The sequence below is a fragment of the Chiloscyllium punctatum genome, chromosome 17 (genome assembly GCF_047496795.1).
Source record: "Chiloscyllium punctatum isolate Juve2018m chromosome 17, sChiPun1.3, whole genome shotgun sequence".
Taxonomy (NCBI): domain Eukaryota; kingdom Metazoa; phylum Chordata; class Chondrichthyes; order Orectolobiformes; family Hemiscylliidae; genus Chiloscyllium; species Chiloscyllium punctatum.
The window spans coordinates 86300520-86325263 of record NC_092755.1 but is presented as its reverse complement, the minus strand read 5'-3'; the positions used below and the strand labels follow the sequence as shown (position 1 = coordinate 86325263).

The 24744-nt window shown below is 47.1% G+C and overlaps 1 protein-coding gene across 1 annotated transcript in view; it reads right to left on the bottom strand.

Annotated features, from left to right (window-relative positions):
* The window catches only part of LOC140488079 (somatomedin-B and thrombospondin type-1 domain-containing protein), a 299120-nt gene that overhangs the window by 56806 nt on the left and 217570 nt on the right, over window positions 1–24744 (bottom strand). Inside the window, exon 2 of the mRNA XM_072587795.1 lies at window positions 2968–3153. Coding sequence (XP_072443896.1) covers window positions 2968–3153 — 186 coding nt within the window. The remainder of the gene's footprint in view (window positions 1–2967; window positions 3154–24744) is intronic.

Below are 24744 nucleotides of genomic sequence, written 5' to 3'. Positions count from 1 at the left end.
GTGCAGCACTACCTCAGTACTGACCCTCGGACAATGCAGCACTCCCTCAGTACTGACCCTCGGCCCGTGCAGCACTCCCTCAGTACTGACCCTCGGACAGTGCGGCACCCCCTGAGTACTGACCCTCTGACAGTGCGGCACTCCCTCAGTACTGACCCTCGGACAGTGCAGCACTCCCTCAGTACTGACCCTCGGACAGTGCAGCACTCCCTCAGCACTGACCCTCCTACAGTGTAGCACTCCCTCAGTACTGACCCTCCGACAGTGCAGCACTCCCTCAGTACTGACCCTCCGACAGTGCGGCACTCCCTCAGTACTGACCCTCCGACAGTGCAGCACTCCCTCAGTACTGACCCTCGGACAGCGTAGCACTACCTCAGTACTGACCCTCGGACAGTGCAGCACTCCCTCACTACTGACCCTCTGACAGTGCAGCACCCCCTCAGTACTGACCCTCGGACAGTGAGGCAACCCCTCAGTACTGACCCTCGGACAATGCAGCACTCCCTCTGTACTGACCCTTGGATAGTGCAGCACTCCCTCAGTACAGTCCCTCCAACAGTGCAGCACTCCCTCATTACAGACTCTCCGACAGTGCAGCACTTCCTGAGTACTGACCCTTGGGCAGTGCAGCACTTCCTCAGTATTTACACTCTGACAGTGCAGCACTCCCTCAGTACTGACCCTCGGACAGTGCAGCATCCCCTCCGTACTGACCCTCGGACATTGCGGCACTCCCTCAGTACTGACCCTCGGACATTGTGGCACTCCCTCATTACAGACTCTCCGACAGTGCAGCACTCCCTCAGTACTGACCCTCGGACAGTGCAGCACTCCCTCAGCACTGACCCTCCTACAGTGTAGCTCTCCCTCAGTACTGACCCTCCGACAGTGCGGCACTCCCTCAGCACTGACCCTCCGACAGTGCAGCACTCCCTCAGTACTGACCCTCGGACAGTGCAGCACTCCCTCAGTACTGACCCTCGGACAGTGTAGCACTCCCCCAGAACTGACCCTCGGACAGTGCAGCACTCCCTCAGTACTGACCCTCCGACAGTGCAGCACTACCTCAGTACTGACCCTCGGACAGTGCAGCACTCCCTCACTACTGACCCTCGGACAGTGCAGCACCCCCTCAGTACTGACCCTCGGACAGTGCAGCACTACCTCAGTACAGTCCCTCGGACAGTGCAGCACTCCCTCAGTACTGACCCTTGGATAGTGCAGCACTACCTCAGTACTGACCCTCGGACAATGCAGCACTCCCTCAGTACTGACCCTCGGCCCGTGCAGCACTCCCTCAGTACTGACCCTCGGACAGTGCGGCACCCCCTGAGTACTGACCCTCTGACAGTGCGGCACTCCCTCAGTACTGACCCTCGGACAGTGCAGCACTCCCTCAGTACTGACCCTCGGACAGTGCAGCACTCCCTCAGCACTGACCCTCCTACAGTGTAGCACTCCCTCAGTACTGACCCTCCGACAGTGCGGCACTCCCTCAGTACTGACCCTCCGACAGTGCAGCACTCCCTCAGTACTGACCCTCGGACAGCGCAGCACTACCTCAGTACTGACCCTCGGACACTGCAGCACTCCCTCACTACTGACCCTCGGACAGTGCAGCACCCCCTCAGTACTGACCCTCGGACAGTGCAGCACTACCTCAGTACAGTCCCTCGGACAGTGCAGCACTCCCTCAGTACTGACCCTTGGACAGTGCAGCACTACCTCAGTACTGACCCTCTGACGGGGCGGCACTCCCTCAGTACTGACACTCCGACAGTGCAGCACTCCCTCTGTACTGATCCTCTGGCAGTGTAGCACTGCCTCAGTACAGACCCTCTGACAGTGCGGCACTCCCTCAGCACTGACTGACAGTGCAGCACTCCCTCAGCACTGACCCTCTGACAGTGCAGCACCCCCTCAGTACTGACCCTCGGACAGTGAGGCAACCCCTCAGTACTGACCCTCGGACAATGCAGCACTCCCTCAGTACTGACCCTTGGATAGTGCAGCACTCACTCAGTACAGTCCCTCCAACAGTGCAGCACTCCCTCATTACAGACTCTCCGACCGTGCAGCACTTCCTGAGTACTGACCCTTGGGCAGTGCAGCACTTCCTCAGTATTTACACTCTGACAGTGCAGCACTCCCTCAGTACTGACCCTCGGACAGTGCAGCATCTCCTCCGTACTGACCCTCGGACATTGCGGCACTCCCTCAGTACTGACCCTCGGGCATTGTGGCACTCCCTCAGTACTGACCCTCAGACAGTGCAGCATCCCCTCAGTACAGCCCCTCGGAGAGTGCAGCACTCCCTCAGTACTGACCCTCGGACAGTGCAGCATCCCCTCAGTACTGACCCTCGGACATTGCGGCACTCCCTCAGTACTGACCCTCGGACATTGTGGCACTCCCTCAGTACTGACCCTCGGACTGTGCAGCATCCCCTCAGTACAGCCCCTCGGACAGTGCAGCACTCCCTCAGTATTGACCCTCGGACAGTGCAGCATCCCCTCAGTACTGACCCTCGGACATTGCGGCACTCCCTCAGTACTGACCCTCGGACATTGCGGCACTCCCTCAGTACTGACCCTCGGACATTGTGGCACTCCCTCATTACAGACTCTCCGACAGTGCAGCACTCCCTGAGTACTGACCCTCAGGCAGTGCAACACTTCCTCAGTATTTACACTGTGACAGTGCAGCACTCCCTCCGTACAGCCCCTAGGACAGTGCAGCATCCCCTCAGTACTGACCCTCGGACATTGCGGCACTCCCTCAGTACTGACCCTCGGACATTGTGGCACTCCCTCAGTACTGACCCTCGGACATTGCGGCACTCCCTCAGTCCTGACCCTCTGCCAGCGTTGCTTGTTTTCCGACGAGTATCAGTGACCCTGGTTGCCCTGAATGCAGTATTCACAGTATTAAAGCCCGAACGTTTGGTGGTGTGAAGTGTTTTACCTTTCACTGAGTGACATCGGTCGGGGTTATGACCGAAACAGCCTCGCCGTTGTTTCAAATCGGGACAGGGTGTCCCTCCGTTTCTGGGTGGAATGGTGACTAAGCGTGTTCTGTCCCGGCTCCCTAAGCCACACAGAGAGCTGCATTCCGTCCAGTGAGCCCAGGGACCCACAATGCAGTCAATAGCTGTTTGAAAACAGAAAACAAACAAAAGGCAGCCATCAGGTCTTTGGCCTAACATCAAACACCAATCGTCGTCATCTGTCTCTTTCTAACACTCGGCGTCTCACGGCAGGAGAGAGGAGAAACCATCTGCGCACTTCCTCACATACAAACACAGGTGGAAAAGTAGGCCTTTCGGGCCCTCGTATCTGCTCTGCCATTCAATACAACAAGCTTGATCTGACCTTTGGCCCCATTTCACCTCCCTGCCTGCGTTTCTTGTGTTCCTAGACTCCCCTAACCATTCAAAACTCAATGTAACTCTGCCCTGACTCTATTCAGTGATCTGGCCTCTATGGTTCTCTGGTTTAGAACACTCTAAAAAATTACAAACTCCTGAAGGAACAAATTTCTTCTCATCTCTGGTCTAATTGGGAGACTCCTAACTCCGTTCCACCCCTCTCCCTAAAGGGGACCCATCCTCTTGGCATCAGCCCTATCTCCCCAACCTCCTCAAAATCGCACGTTTCAATTGGCCCAGACTCCAGTGAGTCCAGGCTCAGTTTTCCCTCCCGCAGGAAGTGGAGGCCGGTTTCTACCTCGCCTTCCATCGAGGCTCCATTATTGATGGATGGAATCATCGAGTCACACAGCACAGAAAGACCCTTCGGCCCATCGAGTCTGCACCAGCCCACCTACACTATGCCATCTTGAACTGGGGCTGGGAAACCTTGCACCATGACCGCAGCTCTCAAGCGGAGGCTCTGTCAACCACCACAGCCTGCATTTATCTAGCACCTTCGATGTAAAACATCCTGAGGTGTCTCACAAGAGTGTGAGCAGAGAGCAGAGCCCCACGGAGACAGATCTCTGGGGTTGGGTGACCGAGAGATCGGTCAAAGTGATAGATTATAAAGAGCATCCTGGAGAAGGATTGAGAGAGAGGCAGAGAGACCTTGGTAGGAAATCCCGGAGCATACAGTTCAGGCTGGGAGGTGGGGGTGTCATTGGTGGAGCCGAGATTGGCAAGAGACCAGAACAAAAAGGAGTCGATTAACTCTGTAACGGATTCCCTGAAAGACAGTGAATAGAGATTCAATTATAACTTTCAAAGGGAATGGAACAATAATTTGAAGGAGGAAAAATAATAGTGTTAAGGGAATTGAATTATACTTAAATCAATCATGCTATCAGACACACAAGAGACTGAGAGGCATCCTTCGGAGTTTTATGGTACGTGGGTGAACACCAGCCCCTGCAAGTTCCCCTCTGAGCCACTCACCATCCTGAGTCAGAAATGTGTGGGACAGTGCACACAGTGTGGGGCGGTGTTCACTGTGTGGGACAGTGTTCACTGTTTGGGACAGTGCACACTGTGTGGGACAGTGCTCACTGTGTGGGGCAGTGCTCACAGTGTGGGACAGGGCGCATTATGTGGGACAGTGCACACTGTGTGGGACAGGGCACATTATGTGGGACAGTGCACACTGTGTGGGACAGGGCACATTATGTGGGACAGTGCACACTGTGTGGGACAGGGCACATTATGTGGGACAGTGCACACTGTGTGGGACAGTGCACACTGTGTGGGGCAGTGCACACTGTGTGGGACAGTGCTCACTGTGTGGGACAGTGTTCACTGTGTGGGACAGGACACACTGTGTGGGACAGTGTTCACTGTGTGGGACAGTGCTCACTGTATGGGACAGTGCTCACTGTGTGGGACAGGACACATTGTGTGGGACAGTGCTCACTGTGTGGGACAGTATTCACTGTGTGGGACAGTGCTCACTGTGTGGGACAGTGCTCAATGTGTGGGACAGTGCTCACTGTGTGGGACAGTATTCACTGTGTGGGACAGTGCTCACTGTGTGGGACAGTGCTCAATGTGTGGGACAGTGCTCACTGTGTGGGACAGTATTCACTGTGTGGGACAGTATTCACTGTGTGGGACAGGACACACTGTGTGGGACAGTGCTCAATGTGTGGGACAGTGCTCAATGTGTGGGACAGTATTCACTGTGTGGGACAGTGCTCACTGTGTGGGACAGTGTTCACTGTGTGGAACAGTGCTCAATGTGTGGGACAGTATTCACTGTGTGGGACAGTATTCACTGTGTGGGACAGTGCTCAATGTGTGGGACAGTATTCACTGTGTGGGACAGTGCTCACTGTGTGGGACAGTGTTCACTGTGTGGAACAGTGCTCAATGTGTGGAACAGTATTCACTGTGTGGGACAGTGCTCAATGTGTGGGACAGTGCTCACTGTGTGGGACAGTATTCACTGTGTGGGACAGTGCTCAATGTGTGGAACAGTATTCACTGTGTGGGACAGTGCTCACTGTGTGGGACAGTGCTCACTGTGTGGGACAGTGTTCACTGTGTGGGACAGTGCTCACTGTGTGGGACAGTGTTCACTGTGTGGGACAGTGCTCACTGTGTGGGACAGTATTCACTGTGTGGGACAGTATTCACTGTGTGGGACAGTGTTCACTGTGTGGGACAGTATTCACTGTGTGGGACAGTGTTCACTGTGTGGGACAGTGCTCACTGTGTGGGACAGTATTCACTGTATGGGACAGTGTTCACTGTGTGGGACAGTATTCACTGTGTGGGACAGTGCTCACTGTATGGGACAGTGCTCACTGTGTGGGACAGGACACATTGTGTGGGACAGTGCTCACTGTGTGGGACAGTGCTCACTGTGTGGGACAGTGCTCACTGTGTGCGACAGTGCTCACTGTGTGGGACAGTGCTCAATGTGTGGGACAGTATTCACTGTATGGGACAGTGTTCACTGTGTGGGACAGTATTCACTGTGTGGGACAGTGCTCACTGTATGGGACAGTGCTCACTGTGTGGGACAGTGCTCACTGTGTGCGACAGTGTTTATAGTTTCACCCCCAATGATACTGCGTTTGGCACAACATCAAACAAGCATTTCCCAGCCAGTAATGTGCTCCAAGTGTAGTCACTGTTATTATAGGGAGAAGAGCACACTGTTATGATAGTGGCAAAACCAGAAACCAGGTCAGTTTTCGGAAGCTTCCACAAGCAACAGCTGAGAAAAAAATGAGCTGGGAACATGCTTCTCATTGGTGGGAGTGGAGGAGAGACCACTGGAGAGAGAATTGCCCAGTGGGTTGTTTGAGGTGTCCACAGAACCATTCCCATTCCTGTAGGAGTTGCCCCTCAGTAACACACTAAAGCCTGTGGGACATACAGACTCCTCAAATCAGAGAACGAACCACAAGGTCCACATAGTGTCACCCAGACATACTGCAGTCCCCACCCCCAATCACACCATCCATCGCCCCCCCCAGGACAGCCCACAGGTCAAACCATTAGAATTACAGAATCTCTACAATGCAGAAGCAGACCATTCAGCCCATCAAGTCCATACTGACCCTCCGAAGAGCATCCCACCCCATCCTTGTAACCCTGCATTTTCCATGGCCTATCAACCCTAATCTGCACACTGAGGGAGAAACGCGGAGCACCCAGAGGAACCCCACACAGACACAGGGAGACTCCACACAGACAGTCACCCGAGGCTGGGATCGAACCTGGGACCCTGGTGCTGTGAGGTGGCAGTGCCAACCACTGAGCCACAGTGCTGTCTCCGGATGATGTATGTTTCAGGCTAAGGTTGGGGGTGGGTGGGGGGAGGTGGTGATGTTAATTGCCCGAGCATGCAGCCACTACTCTACACAGCGTTGAAAAGAGATTCTCAGTGTCTGTCTCCTCCTTTCAGACACTCCTTATCCTGTTTGACCAAGAACTCGGACGTTCCTGCTCAACTCTCCTTCTTTGATGCAGTGACAACTTTTACACTCCTGTCAAGTTGCTCGGGACAGTTCGCTGCCCTAAAGGTTTTATAGAAATACAGGGTATTGTTGAAATCAGCACCTGAAGCATACATTCCTCAGAGAGAGAGGGAGAGAGAGAGAGAAAGAGAGAGAGAGAGAGAGAGAGAGAATGGGCTGGGCTGGAAATGCAGAAGCTGTTGGCTAAGTATTGGCTCGCATTCCTGTACAGTGGGTGTCGCTACAGGTACAATGAAGGACCATGTCGCAAATGTTTTTCACAGCAAATTCCACAATAAATGAACAAACAAGAAAAGCTCCATGATACAACCTTGCTGTAGAACGTGGAAAGGGAGCAGGAGAGGGAGAAAATGAATGATAAAACTGGGACAGGAATGTTTGGGAGGTCCATTTCCAGATATCCAAGACCAGAATGCACCCTGTTTAAGTTTTCCTGAGTCTTCTCAAACCCTGCTCAGGTTGTCCTAATGCTTAGTAGAGCCTTTCGAGACAGAAGATTACATTACATTACATTACAGTGTGGAAACAGGCCCTTCGGCCCAACAAGTCCACACCGACCCACCCATACCCCTACATTTACCCCTTACCTAACACTACGGGCAATTTAGCAGGGCCAACTCACCTGACCTGCACATCTTTGGATTGTGGGAGGAAACCGGAGCACCCGGAGGAAACCCACGGAGACATGGGGAGAATGTGCAAACTCCACACAGTCAGTCAGTCGCCTGAGGCGGGAATTGAACCCGGGTCTCTGGCGCTGTGAGGCAGCAGTGCTAACCACTGTGCCACCGTGCCGCCCATGAAGGGAGCAGAAAGAGAGATGGAACAACGCTATCAGGCGGGTAAAGATCAAATCACCTTATGGAAGACTGCAGATGTTGGAAGCCAGGGTCAACAGATGTGTGGCTGGAGAAACACAGTAGGTCAGACAGCATCCAGGGAGCAGCACTCCCTGACTGATCTTCAGGGAGTGGCCCCAGTCATTGTGAAGCACTGCAGAGTGACATGAAATTATGAATGGCGTTATCAATCCAGAGTCTTTCTTCCCATGAAGAAACGTATCTGTGGAACATTTTTAAGAGGGCTGTATATTCGAGGGAAACAAGACCCGAAACGTTGACTTTCCTGCTCCTTAGATGTTGCCTGACCTGCTGTGTTTTTCCAGCTTCACATCAACTGACAATTTGAAGCCTAGTTAATTCGCACTGTAGGGACAGGCAGTGCTGAAACCACACCGCGTAATAAAGGGACTCAGAGTAAATGGACAGCCGATTTTCCACTGTGCTCAATCTTCTTTACACTGAGGGTCAGAGAAAGTGAGTCCAACATCTCTCTGGAGATGTGTTTCGTTCTGTCATTGTTGCCTTGACATGGATTGAAGTGAAGATTAGTGGAGATGATATTTGCCAAGTCAATGGAAGGTGAAATCTGGAACCTTCAGCTCTCCTCTAGGCTCTGTTGTCCCAATCCAAACTTGTACCAACTCCTGTCACCATCTGCTGTTGGCCTGTTGTTGACCTATGTGTGCACCTGATCCGGTAATGCCTAAAACTTACATTTCTTATTTTGTTTTCAAATTCTTTCATGACCGCAGACCCATGGTATCTCTGTGATCTCCTCCAGTCCTCCAACCACCCCCACAATATCTGTACCCTTCGAATTCCAGCAACTTGTGCTGCCCTGATTTTAATTACTTCACCATTGGTGGCTGTACCTTACAGCAAACCCCAGGCCTAAAACTCCAGAATTCTCCCTTTCATCTTTCTTCCTCTCCCTTCTTCCAAAATCCCACCTCTTGGATACAAGCCTTCCTAATATCTCCTTGTCTGATTTGATGTCGAATTTTGTTTGATTTTGGGATGGCTTCCTACTTTAAAGATGCTACACCAATGCAGGTCATTGCTTGTCTTTTTTACTTGATTCATAGGATATAGGTATCAATGGCAGGGCCAACATTTGTTGTCCATCCCCTGAACTGTGAAGGGATAACCCCATTGCCTGTGGACACATGTTGCCCAGACCAGGTTAGGACAGCAGACTTCCTTCCTTCCTGAAGCAGAGGAATGTTTAAAGACAATTTCCAATAGATTCATAGTCACCATCGCTGAGAGATGAGCTTTTAAGTCTCAAGTCCGAAGCTGCTTTTTTGGAGTCACAGAGATGTACAGCATGGAGACAAACCCTTCCATTCAACTCATCCATGCTGACCAGATATCCGAGTCCCATTCACCTGCATGTGGCCCATATCCCTCTATTCAAATACCTTTTAAATGCTGTAATTGTACCAGCCTCCACCACTTCATCTGGCAGCTCATTCCATACTCGCACCGCCCTCTGTGTGAAAAGGTTGCCCCTTAGGTCCATATTAAATCATTCCCCTTTTAACTTAAACCTAATCCCTCTACTTTTGGGCTCGCCTATTCTAGGAGAAAGACATTGTCTATTTACCCGAACCATGCCCCTCAAGATTTTATAAACTGCTATGAGAGGAACATCTCCTCCACTGCCTTGGATCATATCCATCCTGCAATGAATGTCACCGATAGACTTGATTGTTGGTTTGCTGTTTGTGGGAACTTGCTGTGCACACCTTGACATTACAACATCAACTGCTCTTCATGTTCCCTCCACCACAACACCGACTGTTCTTCACGTTCCCTACACCACAACACCGACTGTTCTTCATGTTCCCTCCACCACAATACCGACTGTTCTTCACGTTCCCTACACCACAACACCGACTGTTCTTCACGTTCCCTACACCACAACACCGACTGTTCTTCATGTTTCCTACACCACAACACCGACTGTTCTTCATGTTTCCTACACCACAATACTGACTGCTCTTCACGTTCCCTACACCACAACACCGACTGTTCTTCACGTTCCCTACACCACAACTCCGACTGTTCTTCACGTTTCCTACACAACACCGACTATTCTACACGTTCCCTACACCACAACTCTGACTGTTCTTCACGTTCCCTACACCACAACACAGACTGTTCTTCACGTTTCCTACACAACACCAACTGCTCTTCAAGATTCCTACACCACAACAACGACTGTTGTTCATGTTGCCTACACCACAACACTGACTGTTCTTATTTCCTACACCTCAACACTGACTGTTCTTCACGTTCCCTACACCTCAACACTAACTGTTCTTCACGTTCCCTACACCTCAACACCGACTGTTCTTCACTTTCCCTACACCTCAACACCGACTGTTCTTCACGTTCCCTACACCACAACACCGACTGTTCTTCACGTTCCCTACACCACAACACCGACGGTTCTTCACGTTTCCTACACAACACCGACTATTCTACACGTTCCCTACACCACAACTCCGACTGTTCTTCACGTTTCCTACACAACACCGACTATTCTACACGTTCCCTACACCACAACTCTGACTGTTCTTCACGTTCCCTACACCACAACACAGACTGTTCTTCACGTTTCCTACACAACACCAACTGCTCTTCAAGATTCCTACACCACAACAACGACTGTTGTTCATGTTGCCTACACCACAACACTGACTGTTCTTATTTCCTACACCTCAACACCGACTGTTCTTCACTTTCCCTACACCACAACACCAACTGCTCTTCACGTTCCCTACACCACAACACCGACGGTTCTTCACGTTCCCTACACCACAACACCGACGGTTCTTCACGTTGCCTACACCACAATACTGACTATTCTTCACGTTTCCTACACCTCAACACCGACTGTTCTTCACGTTTCCTACACCTCAACACTGACTGTTCTTCACGTTTCCTACACCACAACACTGACTGTTCTTCAGGGGCTGGCCCCCAGTCGCTGTGAAGTAAAGAACCAAGCAGATTTACAGCCCAGGAATACACCCTTTGGCCCTCCAAGCCTGTGCCAATGCAAATCCACTGTCTAAACCTATCGCCCAATGCACTACACAGTGAAGTGAAATTGTCAAATGGCGTTATCAGCCCACAGTATTTCTTCCCATACATAGATTAGATTGGATTAGATTACTTACAGTGTGGAAACAGACCCTTCGGCCCAACAAGTCCACACCGACCCACCAAAGCGCACCCACCTAGACCTATTCCCCTACATTTATCCCTGCACCTAACACTACGGGCAATTTAGCATGGCCAATTCAGCTAACTTGCACCTTATTGGACTGTGGGAGGAAACCGGAGAACCCGGAGGAAACCCACGCAGATACTGGGAGAACGTATAAACTCCACATATCTGTCAAACACTTTTAAGTGGACTGTATATTAGAGGGAAACAAGGACAATTCCATCTCCAAACATAGTGTTACCTTCAGTTTGCAGTTTTAACTTGAGCTGAGGCCAGCGGTACCTCTGGAAGGAGCCCACTCTGTGTGTGTTACAGAAGGGCACAAGTGAAGCTTTCGAACCTTTTCTTTAACACTTCCCTTTTGAACTGGTATTGGCTTTCATTCCAGTGGGAGCAGACAGCTGCACTTCTAACACAGTGTCAAGGACCACCTGGATACATGGACACTTTCATTATCCAGCAGGGAGCGACACTAAAAGGATGGCCTGGGGGGAGATGGAGAAAGAGCGGGGAGGGGAGGGTTGGAGGGAGGGGCAATAACATCATCTCCAATGGTTATGTTTCCCCTGCTGTTCTCCTCACGACCCACACAGTCTTATTTTGATATTCCTGACCCCTTTAGTACCACAAAGATCAGTTAAGTGTCAAAGCTTTGACCAGGATGAGCAAATGTTATGTTTCACGGAAAATCGAGTGGACGGCCCCATGACCCAACAGGTCAACAATTCCACTGATGCCTTTAACATTCCTGCCTGCTCTTCCTTTCATCATCAGCTCAGAGTTCAGACCCTGCACTTCATCAGTTTCTGGAGGGTGACGATTTAGGGCTGATTCTGAACTGGAAGGAGAATTTGTGAGAAGAATTACTCCTTCAGGTTCCTCAGGATAGTGGGTCATAGACCACTGTCAGCCCTCATTGCTTACGGATTCCACAAGGCAATACTGAACACTGGACTCCACCCTGCAACATCATACCCATGCCATGCTATGCCAATGTCTCACCTCTTTCTCACTGACTTACTGCACTGGCTGGACCATTTCAGCTGGCCACTGGCTCCTCCCACTGTAGCCATCCAATCCCAGCCTTTGGACAGAGGGGACCACAAGGTGGATTAGCAGATTAGCAAGCAAGTGTTCAATCTTTAAACCACTGTACAAAAAGCAACCAACAATGATCAGCGCTAAAATGGTTAAAATATGTGGGTTAGTTGCATCGATTCTGCTGGGTATCGCTTTGTTTTAGTAAATGAGGTTTGATCTAACTGAGGTGATTGAATGATCTAAAAGAGTAAATTCAGCCAACCCTCAGCTCGACCAGTGGATTCACACGGGGGAGAGACCATTCACCTGGAATGTGTCCACACTCCAGAACTGTGACCTACACCTGACCTGTGACCTACACCTGAACTGTGACCTACACCTGAACTGAGGCCTACACCTGAACTGTGAACTACACCTGAACTGAGACCTACACCTGAACTGTGACCTTTACCTGAACTGTGACCTATAACTGAACCGTGACCTACGCCTGAACTGTGACCCATACCTGAACTGTGACCCATACCTGAATTGTGACCTATATCTGAACTGTGACCTATATCTGAACTGTGACCTATGTCTGAACTATGATTAACACCTGACCTGTGACCTACACCTGAACTGTGACCTACACCTAAATGGGATCCAATCACCTGAACTGTGACCATATGACAGAACTGTAACCTACACCTGAACTGTAACCTACACCTGAACTGTGTCTGTACTCCTGAACCTAGTGGGGATTGGTGATGGTGGGGGGTTCCCAGAACAGCCTCACACACTCTTAATATGAGAGCAAAGCCCTTCAGGCCTATCCAAAAATATTTCTTCACACAAATGCAATGGAAACCTGGATCTTTTCCCCCAGGAAGATATTGAGTTGGGGGTTGGGAAGTTCATTGAAATTTTCAGAAATATTATCAGTAATCATTTGGGCTAACTTCCAAAGTTACAGAAGCAAGGCAGGGATTTTCTTTATATGAACAGACAGAAGTGACAAGATCTAGAGAGTAGCAAGAAGTAATTGGTGATATAATTGTCCAGCATTTGGGCGCAGTAAAGAAATCTCCAAATCTCCCGTGCTGAGCGATGTATGGCATGCGGCTTATAGCAGTTTCTGTGGCTAGTATTTGCTGGAATAGTTTACTGGCCTATTACAGGGATAGAATCTCGAGGAGTGTCCCCTTCCATAGCATTTCTGCTTGGCCTGGAGACTCCCCCACTGTTACCACATGTACAGATGTATCAGCAGGGATTACAAGCTGTACATTACAAATGCACCTTCCTTAGCTGTTGAGTTGTGGACTGGAACTTGAACCTGGGGTTTCCTGGCTCAGAGTCCTTGATACCACCTTGTGTCTAGTGCCATAAGTAGATATTGTTAAGGGACAGGATCAGGCATAATCTAACAGAGTGGCAGAACCGACTTGGGGGCGTTGAATGGTTTTCTGATGCATACATAATTCACAATAATAAACACTGGAGGAGCCTTATAACTCGATGTTAAAATGACCCCTTGTTCTGCTTTTGGGTGAGTCATAGAATCATAGAACTATGCTGTATGGAAGCAAGCCTTTCGGTCAAACTTGCCCATGCTGACCAGATATCCTAAATTAATCTAGTCTCATTTTCCAGCACTTGGCCCACATCCCTCTAAACCCTTCCTACTTACGTACACATTCAGCCTTTTAAATGTTGTCACTGTACCAGTCTCTGGCAGCTCAATCCATACACACACCTGTGTGAAAAGGTTAGGCCCCTCAGGTCCTTTTTAAATCTTACCCCTCGCACCTTAAACCTATGTCCTCTAGTTTTGGACTATCCCACCCTGGGGAAAAGACCTTGACTATTCACCTTATCAATGCCCTTCATGAGTTTATAAACCTCTATAAACCTCAGCCTTACCGTGAATATATACAATGGAGTGGTCACTGTTAAGTTTTAAAAATTAATGGAAAAGGATCAGCCTTTTATAAAAGTTAATATTCTTAAATGGAGTATGGCAAATTTTAATGCAATGAGACATGTGCTTTCAGAAGTTGACTGGAGTAGATTGTTTGCAGGTAAAGGAATAACTAACAAGAGAGAGGATTTCACAAGTGAGATAGCGAGAGGTCAGAAACACTATGTTCCTGTTAGAGGGAAGGGTAAGGCTGGTAAGAGTAAGGAACAATGCATGAATGAAGGTATTGAAGTTCTAGTCAAGAATAAGAAAGAAAAGTGTAAACAACAGAGATCAAATGAATCTCTCGAAAAGTATAAAGAGTGGCAGGGCATTCTTAAGTGGGAAATCAGGAAGGAGAAGAGGGAATATGAGATAGCCTTGGTAGATAAGGTTAAGGATAATCCAAAGAGATTCTACAAGTTCATTAGGAGCAAATGAGCAACTAAAGAAAGAATATAGCTCCCTAAAGATCAATGAGGTCATCTATATGCTGAGCTTCAGGTGATCGGAGAGGTACTAAACTAATATTTTGCATCAGATTTTACTGTGGAGAAAGAAATGGAGGCTAGAGAACTCAGGGAAATAAATATTGATGTTTTGGAAACAGTTCACATCACTGAAGAAGAAGTACTGGAGGTCTTAGAAAACATAAAGGTGGATAAATCTCCAGGACCTGATCAAGCATGTCCCAGGACATTGTGGAAAGGTAGGGAAGAAATTCAAATTAGAATTAGAATTATTGTCACACATACTTACTTGCAAGGCCCCTAGCAAAAATGTTCATGTCATCGATAATCATGGGTGAGGTGCTGGAAAACTGGAGGGTGGCTAATGTTGTGCCTTTATTGAACAAAGACTGTAAGGAGAAGCCTGGGAAGTGTAGACAGCTGAGTCCGGCATTGATGGCGGGTACATTTTTGGAGGGGATTCTGAAGGGTAGGATTGAGATGGATTTGGAGAGGCAAGGACTGATTAGAGATAGTCAGCATGGCATTGTGGGAAGGAATTTGTGTCTCACAAACTCGATTGAGTTTTTTGACTGTGGAAGTAACCAAAAAGACTGAAGAGGGTAGAGTAGTTGACATTGTTTACATGGACTTTGGTAAAGCCTTTGCCAAGATTCCGAATGATAGGCTAATTAGTAAAGTTAGATCACATGGGATTCAGGGTAAGCTTACCAACTGGATACAAAATTGGCTTTAAGGGAGGAGCCAGAGGACTGTGTTTCTTGGACTGGAGGCCCGTAACCAGTGGTGTTCCACAGGGATTGGTGCTGGCTCCACTTCTGTTTGTCATTTATATAAACGATTTGTGTGAGAATATGGGAGGCATGGTTAGTAAGTTTGCAAATGACACCAAAGTTGGAGGTGATGTGGACAGTGAAGAAGGTTATTTAAGGTTCCAAATGGATCTCGATCAATTGAGTCAAAGGACTGAGAAGTGGCAGATGGAGTTTAATTTGGATAAACATGAGATATTGCATTTTGGTAAAACAAATAAAGGGCAGGATTTATAGAGTTAATGGTAGGGCCCTGGGTCGTGTTGTTGAACAGGGAGCCCCAGGGGTTCAGGTACATAATTCTTTGAAATTTGCATCACAGGTAGACAGGCGTGGTGTTGACCACACTTGCCTTCATTGCTCAGACTTTTGAGCCTAGGTTGTTAGGATACCATGTTGGGGGTTGTACATGATGTTGGTCAGGCCTCTTTAAGAGCACTGTGTGCAGTTCTGATCGTCCTGTTATAGGGAGGACATTATTAAATTGGAGAGGGTTCAGAAAAGGTTTAACAGGATGTTGCTGGGAATGAAGGGTTTGAGTCACAAAAAATGCTGGAGAATTGGGATCTTTCTTCACTGGCATGAATGAGTTTGAAGGATGTCCTTATGGAGGTTTATAAGATCATGAGGGATATAGATACGGTGAATAGCTAGGAGTTCAAAACTAGGGGGCGTATTTATCAGGTGAGAGGAGAAAGATTTAAAAAGGACATGAGGGGCAATGTTTTTACACAGAGAGTGGCTTGTGTGTGGAATGAATTGCCAGAGGGAGTGGTGGGCACAGGTAAAGTTACAACATTTAAAAGACATTTGGATAAGTACATGAACGAGAAAGATTTGGAGGGATATGGGACAAACACAGGCAAGTGGGACCAGTTTAGTTTGGGATTATGTTTGGCATGGACTGATTAGGCCAAAGGATCTATCTTCCGTGCTATGTGACTCTATGACTCTATAAGTGCAACATACGATTGTGGAACTAACACAGAAAATTCCGGAGAAACTCAGCGGCATCTGTGAAGAGAGAAACAGTGTCAAGGTTTTGACTCTGGTGTGAGTCTTTTTCAGAACTCAGGCATTCCCTGTGTTTGTTTCAGATTTCCAGCATCCAGAGTAATTTACGTTGACAGCATTGTGAAGGAGATTGTTTGTGAAGACATTGGTGCGGTTAAATGGATTGAGTTTGAAACAGCTCAGCCATGAAGCTACAGCAAGGAGGAGAAAAGCAACCTTGGTGGGTGGGAGGAAACAGAAGGGAAAGAGGCGAGGAAGGAATGAATCAAAGAAAATGAAGAATTCAGGATTTGAGACAACTCGTATGAAAGCTGTGCAATCGGACTTGTGATTTATACTATGGGACATCTTTCATGTTGTAGCCATTGACAGGGTGTGAACAAACAGTGAGGGAATGAGAAATTTTCCCATGGTGTTAATGTGTGACTCTTTGCTGGCCTCTTCAACACATTTCCCTGAAATAGTTTAGCAATCCCAGGTTTAAAAAAAAAGTGATTTTTATCCATCTGTCAATCCACATATGTTAACATTTTAAATTGCCCCAAGAAACCTTTTGGCTTAAATTGGTTCCCGAGCAAGGAAAGAGACCACATTTGGAACAGATGTTTCCTATTTTATGTGTTGTCAAGATCTGAGTGTACAGCTGGTGAACGGTGTCCCTAAGTCACAGCACACAGAGGGCAATTTAAGAAAAATAAATCAGATTCACCCTCCCTAACACCATGTTAAACAATGTTGAACTAAATATGAAAACATCCTTTTTTCATTCCTGATTTCATTTGAGACCCAATATTAAATTGAAAAAGCAAGTTTTATTTTGCAAAATAACCTATACATTAATGTTTCCCAAACTCTTTCCAAAATGATTCTTACTTTTTAATTCATTCACATGATGTGGGTGTCACTGGCTGGTCTTCATTAACCTTAAACTGAGTGGTTTACCAGGGTTTTACTGTGGGTTTGGATTCACATGTGGGCCAGACCGAGTATGGATGGTGGTAGATTGCCTTCCCATAAGGACCATTAGTGAACCAGATGGGTTTAAAACATTCGGCAGGGAAACAAATTGTTATTTCACATCAGACAAGCTTCTTCAATTCCAGTTTCTTTAATGAATTTGAATTTTACCCACTGTCACCATTAGAAACCATGTGCCCGGAATGTTAGACTAGGATAATGGATGACTAGTCTAGTGACATTACCATGGGTAACATCAACCTGGGTCCTGACGCCAGTAAAGACAAGGCAGTAGCATTCTGGTGATATATTTATGATTGTCTGTGTATTACATAACATATATAGAGCTGAACGTCTGCAATGACAACGTCATTGACCAGTCTGTCACCGGTCGCCAAGCCTGCCTCTATACCTGTTGCTGTCACTCTGGGAAATCACTTGGGGAGCTCCCTACCCTAACTACATCAATATTAACCTTAACCCTAACCCTAACCCTAATCACACACCAAGCTTAATTCTAACCCCCACCCCAGCCATAACCCTACATTGCAGTTCACCTGATTCAGGATACCACAATCAATCACAACGTCCAGCGCTGGTGATGAACCATTTATGACTGTTGTGTTATGGACCAGGCTAGACTCCCCTCAAAATATTTTAAGAAGGAACCCTAGACCCTAACTTTTTCTTATTTTAAAGCCAGATGTGAAGTGGGTGTTCCAGGTGTGATGCAGCTGGTCAAACCACTCGGCTTTAAGCAAAACAGAATTTATTTAAACACTGAAGTTGAAACACGAGCAAATGAAAGCAGAATTTAGAATGACTTAACTATTTGAAAACTTAACTGATTGGTACAGTAACTATTACTAATTGACTGTTTCAATGCAATAACATCCCAAAAACACACTCTTTGGCAAAGAGCTAAATTCAAACACAAATTCTTCCAGGCAGGATGAAACAACATCCAGACAGAGATCTCAGAGAAAGTCAGAGGAACCTTTCGCTTAAGTTTGCAACTCTTCTGGTACTCAAAGCTCTTTGTGATTGCTTCAGCCCAAAGAAAAACTAGAAAAAAAACCTGAACAGGGAGTACTGGCCACTTCCCTCCCATTGTTAAACTCCATTGACTCTTCAGCATCTCTCTTAAATACGGTTTCTCTTAAATAAAAACCATGGACAAACTAACCTATTTAAAGTGACAGCATCGTCACAGGAAGAATATAAGGAGCCGGGAGATTATGATGATTTTATTTCTCATGATCCCTCTTTTCAGGTTGGGGTGGAGGGGGGATGGGAAGACAAGATCTGAATCATGCTCCACTACTTACTTCAGCAGAATCTGACACACTGAAGTCTTTTCTCACCCTCAGTTCTCACTTACCAATTAATCGCTAATTCTGTTTACTTTACATCAGGATTTGAGTACCGACAACTGTCAGTAATTACTCTTGAACACGTCTTTCCAATTGTGGCAATTGGGCATGACTGTATGTTGCAGGAAATGTCTAATACCACAGAGACATTGCTGTAATGGGGCACAGATGTATCTCTTCAGCTGATTGTCCCAGTTTGGCCAATCTCAGCAAAGTGGCAAAACACAGAACATTTCAAACTCTCTTGCCTCTCATCCCTGAAGACACGACAGTGCTTCGGCAATCCTTCATCCTTTCTACAAGTTGTGCAAAAGAATATCCCAAGCTTCATCTCTCCGGTCTCTGACATTCCTTAAGCAAACTGCTATCTCAGTTTCCTTCTGTGAATTGTTTGTTGCCCCATTGCTGGACAGAGATATTGCTGAAACGTTTCATCAAGACTAATGCAAGAATTCCAAATTTCACAATAAATCACAAATAATGATATAGGAATGAGCTGATTGGTTGACAAGTCGACAATAACTGGTCAAGGCATTGCCATGTAGAGGGCAACGGGGACCTCTAGGTTCCCCAAACCCCTGGGAAATCTCAAAAAGGTGCAAGACCTTTTGTTCACAGAGAATATGTGTCACTTTGGAGGAGTGTGTTAGAACAGAAGGTCTCAGGTAATGAAGACAGGGATGAGAATTCCAGCTGCTTCTAGCTGAGGCACAAGTTGGGCAATGTTATGGAGATGGAACTAGTCAGAATGACCGATATGCAGCTGCAAGTTTATCTCTGGGTCAAATACAACATGACCCTTAGGAACAGTCTGATTTGGTCTCTGTCTATTGCAGGGGCCAGTGATCAAGATTGGAGTACAAGGATGCAGTTATGCCTGATTAGGTCCCACTTGGAGTTACTGTGAGCAGATCAGCGCACCACACCATAGGAAGGATAGATTGGCCTTGGATGGAGTATACTGTAGGTTTACGAGAATGATACCTGGTCTTCAGGGGTTACATTATAAGGAGAGTCACACAAATGAGGCCTGTTTTCTCTAGAATGTGAAGGTTAAGGGTAAGTCTTCAAAATGTTAACAGGAAAAGACAGGGTACATAAAAATAACTATTCTACTGGGTGGGGACTCTAGAACTAGAAGGAATTAATCCTAGAATTAGGGCCAGACCGTTCAGGAGAGTAGTTGAGAAGCACTTCTACAAATAAAGGGTGGGAGAGGTTTGGAACTCTCTTCCACAAACTGCAGTGGAAGTTGCATCACATGTTAATTTAAGTCTAAGATAAATATATTTTTGTTGAGCAAAGATATTTAAAGATATGGGCCAAAGGAAGGTAGATGGAGTTAGGTCACAGATCAGCCATCATCTCTATCATTGAATGAGGGACTGGGGGCTGAATGTCCCTGTGTTCCTATGGGTTGCTGGTAGTGAAGCAGAGACAGGGAGGTCATAGTCTTCAGCCTTTATAATATTTGAGAGAAGGAGATTTCCTCTCAGGCAGCTCTGGATGTTGGGCAATACTGAGAACTTAGAGGGAGAGGAGCTCACATCAAAGTATTAATAAATATCAAGGTGATTGAAGGGTTTGAAATGTTCAATAGAGTGTGGGTAAGCCAGAGGTCCCACACAAGCGGGTGGGACCTTTACACTTGAGAACTAGTCATTCAGGAATGATGCTCGGAAGCACTTCATTGGAAAACTGGTGGAAATCTGGCACGTTGTCCAGATTACGGGGAGTCGATGATCTGGTGATATTTCTGCTGGACTGTTAATCCAGAGACCCAGATAACATTCTGGGCACCCAGGCTTGAATCCTGTAATGGCAGATGGTGAAATTTGAATTCAATACATTTCTGGAATTAAGACTCGAATGACCACTATAAATCCATTGCCAATTGTTGGAGAAACACATCTGGTTCACTAATGTCCTTTAAGGACGGGAATCTGCCACCCTGACCTGGTCTGGCCTATGTGTGACTCCAGACCCACAGCAATGTGGTTGACTCTCAACTGCATTCTAGGCAATAAATGTTGCCTAGCCAGCGATGCCATACACCCTCCAAAATGCTGAGGCTAATGTGACAACTGAAAATTCAAAACTGAGATTGTTAGGTTTGAGAGGAATGGGGTTCCATGTTTCAGGTTGGTGACCTGAGCTGGGGAGAGCCATGTCTTTCTTCAGATCTGAAACATTATGGGCAGAATCACCCCTTCCCCAGAAGAGGCCGGAGAGGTAATAGATAACTGGGTTGACACCAGAGAGATGTCCACTGTAGAAATTAGGCTCTGGGCAACAAGGTCCATGTAGGACCTTCCTAATCCACCACTAGTTAAAGCCCTTCACTGGGAAATGAACAATCAGTTCCAAGCCCTGAGCTCACGTTAGCCCCATCACTAGCTTTTCACAGCTGCCCTACACACTGGTAAAAACCGGCCGACCCGTCTGATGATCTGCTCCAATCTGGAGGTGAGGGTTAGAAAGGATGGGGGAGGAGAAAGGGGCAGCCAATGAAAGCCTATTGCCCTTCCTTTCCTCCAGCCCCTCTACTCTGGCCTCCCCTCTTCGTACGACCCCAACTGATGATCTTCTGTCAAAAAAAAATCCCTCTTCCTATTCCAGACTTCCGGCATCCGCAGTAGTTGGCTTTGAGCTTTGTTTAGACAACACTCGTAAGGGTGTCCGAGAGGGATTCGCCACAGTGAATATACTCCAAACGTATTTCATTGACTGCCAATCACTTTGGGACAGCCTGAGGTCTTGAAAGGTGCCATACAAATGCAGGATTTTGTTTTTAAGCTACCGAGGACAACTCTGACCCTCCAGCCTCTGCAGTCCTCACTTTCTCCTAGCTACTGAGGTACAGTCTAACTGGAAATCCCATCGAGCTCGACAGGCTGAATGACATCCTCTTGTGTCCGTATGTATGGTCAGGACACATGTCAGATTATTTCGAATCACCAATCACACAGGGTTTGAACCAGGCCTTTGTACAAAGGGCTTTCTTCTCCAATTTGTTTCAGGTTGACACCTTTAATCAGATTTTAAATATTTATAATAGGTTTCAACTGAGCTCCTGTCACTCTGCATATGAGGGGAGGTCTTCAAAGGCCTTGGGGGGTTAATGAAACTTAGGAATGATGCACACTCATCCGACTTGCCTTGCATACCTTAAAATGGAGCTCCCATATGATCATTTGGAACACAGGCGTTAGGAGCGGGAGTAGACAAGTCAGCCTTTCAAACCCACTCTGCCATTTAACACGATCATGGCTGATCACACCCTGGTCTCAACTCCACTCTCCTGCCTGCTCCCCATAGCCCTTTATCCTGCTTTTCATCAGAAACATAACCAATTCTTTCTTAAACCAGCTGATTGATTCTGCCTCCACTGCACTCTGGGGCACAGTTCCACAGATTCATAACCCTCTGGGAGAACCTATCCCCTCGCACTCTATATCTATGACCTCTTGTTCGATACTATCCTACAACAGGGAGCATCTGTTCGACACACCTTATCAATCCCCTTCAACATTTTACAATACCTCAACGGGCAGCACAGTGTCTCAGTGGTTAGCACTGCTGCCTCAAAGCACCAGGGACCTGGGTTAGATTCTACCCTCGGGCTGTGTGGAGTTTGCACATTCTCCCTGTGTCTGTGTGGGTTTCCTCTGGGTGTGCTGGTTTCCTCACACAGTGTAAAGATGTGCAGGTTAGGGTGGACTGGCCATGTTAAATTGCCTGTAGTGTTCAGGGATGTGTAGGCTAGATGCATTAGTGAGGGGAAATATAGAGTAATAGGGTAGGGGAATGGGTCTGAGTGGGATATTCTTCGGAGGGTAGGTGTGGACTTGTTGGGCCAAATTGCCTGTTTCCACACTGTTGGGATTCTATGCTGATGATGATTCAATCAGATCTCTCCTCATTTCTCTGAACTCTAGTGGGTACAAGCCCTTTGACTGATTGTTTTGACTGGATTTTCTCTCTGGGATATTGGTTAACCATGCTGATCAGAAACAATTCACTGCATGCTGGGGCCTAGTCACTTCCTAATGGTTAGTTATGGGATTAGACACTGGGAAATCACACAGGTCTTCGGAAGAAATAATGTTTAATAACAAAGCAGAAGGATCATTTGCACTAGAAAGTAGTTTTCTTTTAAACAATTTACACAATACATTTTTTTATTTTTTTAAGTGAAGGAGTCTATTTGCTAAGCAGAAGTCTGAGGCCACTATTAGGTCTGACAGCATTGGAGAACTCGATAAGGAGGTGCTGGTGTCGGACTGGGGTGGACAAAGTTAAAACTTTACACAGCACCAGGTTATAGTCCAACAGGTTTATTTGGAAGCACTAGCTTTCGGAGCGCTGCTCCTTCATCAGGTAGCTAGTGGAGCAGGTACCTAGGACACAGAATTTATACGTAAAAGATCAAACTGTCATACAACTGATGCAATTGTATGAGACAAACCTAGATTGCTGTTAAGTCTTTCATCATTTAGAATGGGGGTGCAGGTTGTTATGGAACAGGCCAGACCCCCTCAAAACATTTCAAGAAGGAAGCCCCAACCCTAACTTTGCTGGCTGTTTTAAGCAGATGTAGAGTGGATATTCGAGGAGGGATGCAGCTGGTCAACCATTTAGTTTTAGACAAAACAGAAGTTACTTACAACATTACCGAATGAAACACAAACAAAAGAAAACAGAATACAGAACAACTTAACCTCTCCAAAAATCCAATTGATTATCCCAACGTAATGATGCTGTTCCAAATACTTGCAACAATCCCCATAAACACCCCTTGGCGCAAAAGGAAAAATCAAACACAGGGTTTTGCAGGAGAGATGTCAGAGAGAGGTCAAAGTGGAGCTCCCTCTTTGGGTTCAGCTGCTTTATAACACGACTTTATAACAAACCAAACCAAAACCAGAGGAAAGCTGAGTTGGGAGAACTGGCCACTCCCTTTTCATTGTACAAGTGTTTTTTTCCAAAACCTTGAAAGCCTGTTGTTTGAGGTAGTATCTGTTAGCTATCGTCAAACCGGTCCTAACACCCTTCAAACACAGACTTTTCGGAGCCTGTGTCATCTACAACCTCACTGAGAAAATGAACAAGGGCAAGATAACCTTGTAAAAGGAGCAACTTTGTCAAAATGTTCTGATTGATTAATATGTAAATCCCAGAATGTCTTTCAAGTCACAGTCCTGAGATAACTTAAAGTTTTATCAGTGGACCAAAAACGGTGACATATCAGCTCAGACAGCGCATTAAATGTCTGAGGTTAAAGTCTGTCTGTATCCCCATTCTAAATGATTAAAGACTTAACAGCAATCTAGGTTTGTTCAATACATCACATCAGCTGTATGACACTTTAGTCTTTTACTATAAATTCCGTGTCCTATTTTCCTGCCCCATTAGCTCCCTGATGAGAGGCGATGCTCCGAAAGCTGGTACTTTCAAAGAAAGCTGTTGGACTGTAACCCGGTGTGGTGTGACTTTTAACTTTAGCATTGAACACACCAGCCAGTGGCTGCTTCTGCATCCAATCAGCGCCCCTGTTTCCATCAGCTCCTTTCCTAGCTCAATCCTGGCTGAGTGCAGCCACATATAGCAGAGCAATAGGAGGGCTTTTGTGCTGCAGTGGTAGTGCCCCTAACTCTGGACTTGGGGACTCCCGGATTCAAGTCCCACCTTTGCCCGAGGGGGTGTAACAACATCTCTGAAAGCATTAGTAACCTCAATAAAAATGGCAGTGACATGGAAATTGTACTTCAAGTCACAAGTGGGTTAAGTTGAATAGCAAAAACGCTCTGTAGTATAATGGGGTTTGAATTTAACAATGGAGCTCTCACATTAATATGCGACTAAGACTCGAAGAGAGACAGAAGGAAAAGATTCGATGAGGGGGATATCTTCATTGTGATGCATATCGTGACTTCCCAAAGTGGAGTGGGAGGGTGGGGGAGGGGGATGTGAGAAATGTCCTTTAAGGAAGGAAACTGCTGTCCTTACCTGGTCTGGCCGACATGTGACTCCAGACCCACACCAATGGGATTGACTCTTACTCTGGGCAATTAGGGATGGGCAATAAATGCTCACCCAGC